The 5755-nt window shown below is 40.3% G+C and overlaps 1 protein-coding gene across 1 annotated transcript; it reads right to left on the bottom strand.

The window, feature by feature from the left end:
- Positions 1-3153: 3153 nt before the first annotated feature.
- LOC137260867 (beta-1,3-galactosyltransferase 5-like) lies at positions 3154-4284 on the bottom strand. The gene has a single exon (XM_067798417.1). The coding sequence runs from the start codon at positions 4282-4284 to the stop codon at positions 3154-3156; it is 1131 nt and encodes a 376-aa protein (XP_067654518.1).
- Between the last annotated feature and the right edge of the window lie 1471 nt (positions 4285-5755).

Here is a 5755-nt window from a genome sequence, read left to right as displayed (position 1 = left end):
TTTTCTCCTACATATTTCTGCTGACCAAATGTAACACCGTATACAGCTGACGTTTTCCCCTACATATTTCTGCTGACCAAATGTAACACCGTATACAGCTGACGTTTTCCCCTACATATTTCTGCTGACCAAATGTAACACCGTATACGTTTGGCATCTCTTCCCGTTTGTTTTTTTGCTGACCCAACACAACACCGTACACGGTTGAAACCTTGCCCTCATTACTGCATAATTTCTTTGTGTATGAATTTTGGATTTTGGATTATTTACAGACCGCCGCCATATAGCTGCAATATTACTAAGTGCGGCGTAAAACTAACTCACTCATTATATATGTATATTTGTGTCAGCAGTTTTACAGCAGTTTTGTGTAACAAAAAGTAATCTGGACCAACATACCATGACACTTCATCCACTTTACAATGAGGATATATATAATCACAAAATATTGTACAGTTGCCATTGTATCATGAGTATATATGTATGTGTGTGTTTGTTATATTTGTTCCTGTTGTCGTTGTTTTGTTTCTTTGCTTGTTTGCTTCGTAAACAAATTGAGCTTGGAACAGTAAAGCCCCTGATTGTCATCATGCGATACGATGACAGAGCATGCGATTATAAATCACTAGTGATAGTGGTGGCAGCTTGTGTTCGCGGAAAGGTGAGCGTATCCTGCCCCACCGGTTGCACGTATAGCTAACAATACACTGTATGTTGCGGCTTACATCAACTATTCATGCATATCGGAATTTACTGAAGGTGTACTGCAGCCAATACACTTTATGCTAGGGTTGCCGTCAAGTATTCATTCATATGTATAGGAGAAACCACTTCTCCGAGCTTTTGGTAGACAATAGAAACCGGTGAGGGTTTCCCGACCCTGATGGTTTTACATAGTCTACCAAAACCGAACCGAGGAGAAGTGTTTCCTCTAACATATATACCGTCAGTGATGGATAGTTACAGTGTAGATGATCATTTAATGAAACTACATGACAATAACTGAAGCACACGTAAAATCATTTTAATGACCGTGCACTACAAATAGATAATTCAAGCCCACTTCCTCTGTCGGCCCGGTGGAGCGTCTGTTTAAAAATCAGAGGATTGCAGATCCAATCTTGCTAGGGAAAACATTTGCACTTTGAACTTAATTCTAAACAATATTTAACCAGATGATCACATGAAAGTTGATGTTGATGTACAGTTAGGAAAAGGTGATTGCAAAAAGTAAAACATGGGAAAGGTCTTACTAATGAAAAGTGAAACCTGGCAAGAGGTCTTTCTAGAGAAAAGTAAAACCTGCCCCTACAAAACAAAAAGCTCAAATGAGGTTATTGTGGGAAAACAACAGATGACCTAATATGTAGTGAGGCGGACGCTCCAAGTTTATATTATAGGTTAATGAAGGCTCACACATCTTATAGGGACTGAATCACATTGCTAAGAAACAAGCAGTTGTCTGTAGCGCAGATCTCTAGCTGGTCTCAGTTCTCGCAACCAGTTGGTCGTCTGGGCCCATTCTTGCCCTTCATAGCTCCAGCTGTAAACCTGTGCTCACCTTTATGTAACCTATTTTATCACATGGATTTACGTGGATTCTGAGGACACTTGTATCATCAAATTGTGATGCTATCAAGCATTTGATATGTAATACTGTTTCCAAGGAAGAGAACTCGATGTTCAATCGTACCATTCATCACCACTCGTCCCTTACCGTAGCCTCCACGACTTGTCCTGAAATAACACAATTTGGTCACGAATGCAACCGTACAGTGGACTGGTTTGGGCAGACATGCTTCTTGGTGTAGTGAATGAGTGACTTTAGTTTTACGTCGCACTCAGCAATATTCCAGTTATAAGTAAATGATCGAGTCTGGACGGAACAATTCAGTGATCAACAGCATGAGCATCGATCTACGCAAATGGGAACCGATGACATGTGTCAGCCAAGATAGCGAGCCTGATCACCCGATCCCGTCAGCCACCTCTTACGCCAAACTTGCGATGTTGAAGACCAGTTCCTGCACGACCTTGTGGGATACTCGAATCTGATTGGTTGATTGATATACATGACCGCCCTTAAACCTGAATCAAAGGACCGCTAATTACACGTAGACCGCCTTACCGGCGTATGAATACATAGCACTCGCTGACCCTATTGTTGTAAACAAACATGTCCTTTAAATCAGACATGGGCGATTTCCATCTCGGTAGCCTCTACGAGATATTTGGAGAGGAATTTGTTCGAAAATCAGGACGGTTCGATGAAGACCTACTGGAATAAACGGATACATATGAAATTCTTCAACAAGAGAAGACAGATACGTCTTATTAGCAAACTTTCAGTGTCTCTAAGTGAACGCTAGATTCTACAACTGTACTGCAAACGTTTGCTACCAAACAAAGCACAATACAATATGAACTAAAATTAAAATTATTTTCATAAACAACAATGAACGTAAGAAACATAAACATTATTTCCCCAGATTAAGGAAGACATGAACCAGCTTCAAAGCAATTCAAGACCGTAAGCGGCATTGAACTAAAGACCATTGTTTTGAATTCCCGAAGTAAACCTACTTTGCAAACTACAAAGTACCATACAATATGAACAAAAATTAAAATTATTTTCATAAACCAAACATAAACCTGGTGTGTGAAAATCCTAAAACGTAAGAACTAATAAACACGATAAACGACTTAAAAATAATAATAATAACCTCTGTGAAAAAGCGTATGGACTTCCGAAAGAGTTAGACCTCGAAAGCCATTGTTGAGTATAAATCAATAAAGTTAATTTTGTTTTCCTTTCTTTCAATTTAGGGTGGATAGAGTTCCATCGACAATCGCAAGATTTCGAGACTCACACCGTCGAAGAGTTGTCTAAAGTTGTAATTGAGTTCCGGAACAGCGATGGCAAGTTTTACTCAAAGTCTTAACATGTCGGAATCCGGGCCGCGATTCACAGACATCTTCGTCAGCCACCTTTCGACTGGAACGTGAACATATTTCAAGACAGAGAGAAATGTAGCAATAGACCTCATGTTTCCTGCGGAAAGGGTAAGAATGTCCTTTGGAGCAATTAAATATAATTTATTTGTCAAATACCACCACACAGAAGAGAAGTAACACAGTTTAGTGTGTATATTTTCACGAACACTTTCTCTGTCCTAATACAATCTTCCAAATTTCTCTAGCATTATTTGGAGTCACCTTCTGTGATGCAAGTTTGAACGGGTTTTTAAAGTCACATATTCGACTTGAGGGACCTTTCGGGCGATAGGCAGCTGGGGAAACACCTATATGTTTGCCACCAATGACTTTTAAAAGAATTCCTGTGATGTGAACGTCTTCAATACAGACATAGGGCATATACTCCGCTGCTTCCACAACCCTGAACGCTAAGTCAGATGGCATTACATAGAAGTTTCCCTTTACATGAGGAGGATAGGCTCTGAAAGGATAACTCAGCTTGCCCAACTGATGCTTTCCACCTCTTTCAACGCCTGCTGTTTCAAAATAGGGTCCAAGGACGGTGTTTCCCAAATCTAATGTTCCTAGAATGTTCACGAGTGCGGCCAGGTTGATAAATGTGTCCTCGTCTACCTTTAGAATGTATTTCGCTGCAGGACAAAACTGTTTTGCCCATTTATATCCCATCAAAACCTTATAGGTCAAATTGAAATAGGATTCTTTAAAATCTGCTTCAACAATGTCGTGGTATACCTCATTTTCCTGACGAGCGAGATCGGATTTGGAATCGTTATCTGGTTTCCCCAGCAAGAATACCAGCAAGGTGTTTTCGGGGACATCCGCTTCTCCCCATTTCTTGGTCTTAACAACACTGCCCCAAGTCTCCCGAACTGCCTTCCTTTCTTCCACATGGTCATGCATTGTCAACACAAGCACTAGCAGCAAAGGATAGTTCTTGCTGTAGCAAACAGGCGGTCCAGGTATGGTAAACTTGAAGTCAAGGGGGGTTACTCGTTTAGGGCGCTTGACAAAATATATTTCTTCCTCACTAGGCACATTGTCTTTGTGTGCATGTTTGTTTGGAGTAACTGTTGTCCTTGAAGGAATTGTAACACGCCTTGTTTTTATCTCTGTCTTCTTTGAAAGTACTTGGACTCTTTCCTTGCGAGAATCTAATACATTAGATCCCGGTAGACGCCGGTTTTGGGTAGACACGGAATTGGGGATTCCTGGTGACTGTGTGTACCGTACAACTAACATGAAGACAACAACGACCACAGCGATTCCACATAGTTGACGGCGACGCATGATTACGATGTTAGTTTCTGAAACAAACAACGGGGTAAAAGTGAATCTTTGCGTCATAAGTATTTGTGCTACCGTGAGTCATATACGATTTGAACCACGCTACCAAGTACCATGTGTATCTTCTGCGAAACAGCCCTTATTAGAAACATTCAATACAAAGTGAATAATTTCCTACCTTGGATGTCTGTGAAACATTACATATCGTGCGGTGCATAAGGGTGAAATGTGTACCAAGTTGTGACAGACATTTAGGAGCTGAAAGATCTTGAATGCATGACAAGTTTATGGATAACAACGTCTTTTTATTCTTTGCACGACGTTTCAGAGCTAATTCTAGTTCCTTCATCGGATGAATGCTGAGTTAATTCTATCTCCTTCTTCAGGTGAATGCTGAGTTAATTTTAGCTCCTTCATCAGTTGAATGCTGAGCTAAGTATGGACCTCAGCATTCACCAAATGAAAGAGCTAGAAATAGCTCTGAAACGACGTGTAAAAATAGAATCAAAGAAGTGGTCATCCATAAAACGTGTATTCACGGTGTACCATGTAGGCATGGAATTCAAACAGTGATAAAAATACAATAAAGTTACCATCGATTCATGTTGATAAAGCTACCAATGTACCAGCTAGAAATGTGAAGAACCGTCAATGTCGAAAACCAAGCATGCCATAAATTCCCCTTACCAGTATTACGTAAATCAACATAGCTTTTTTCAAACTTGTTCTCATCTGGCGTGACTTAGCTTCAGTTTACATTTAGGGAGACATTAATTACTTGTTAAGTTGTCCGGGACTTAAAGTCGCCCAGTTAATTACGATTTGGGAACGGTACGCCTATGCCTGTCAGCACCAAACTATTAATGGTTGCTGCGACATCATGAATTAATAAGAATCGAATTATTGACTGGTGCTTTGCAGAGGCTGTGAAACAACGCTTACTTGTCCCTGTAATGCCTCCGCGATGTCTGGCAGCTACTGAACAAACAGGCCCAACATGGCTGCATAGGTCTCATTGTATCTTAAACATACACCATTAAAAACTGTGACGGTGACCTACGGGCGTAGCCGAATGGTTTAAGCGTGACAATACTGTGAAATTGCTAAAGGTGCTGTAAAACCATGTTCACTTTGTCGTAGGCCAGTTGTAACTCAAAACCTTGACGAGTGTTTGACAGAATGAAGACAGTGTGTCAGACTTGCTTTACTTAGGGCCTTAGTTCTGCAGAAAAGGCTTGGCAACACCTTTGTTTTCTACTTTTGATTAAACAAAAACATGTAGACCAGAACGGTTGTGAAATAAAGGTAGATTTTTTTTTACTTTTATTTCATTTTAATCATTTTTTCTTACAGTCTACATGCACTACAATGTTGATGATCAAGGCCCATTAAGCAGCCCTGTACAGGGTTGGAATAGTCTCAAAGAGATTTCTATCTACACTTAATTTTCGGGTGACAATTAGTTGGCATAGAT

Source organism: Haliotis asinina, chromosome 14 (genome assembly GCF_037392515.1).
Source record: "Haliotis asinina isolate JCU_RB_2024 chromosome 14, JCU_Hal_asi_v2, whole genome shotgun sequence".
Lineage (NCBI taxonomy): Eukaryota > Metazoa > Mollusca > Gastropoda > Lepetellida > Haliotidae > Haliotis > Haliotis asinina.
The sequence above is the reverse complement of the archived record's forward strand: the minus strand, read 5'-3'. Positions and strand labels throughout refer to the sequence as shown.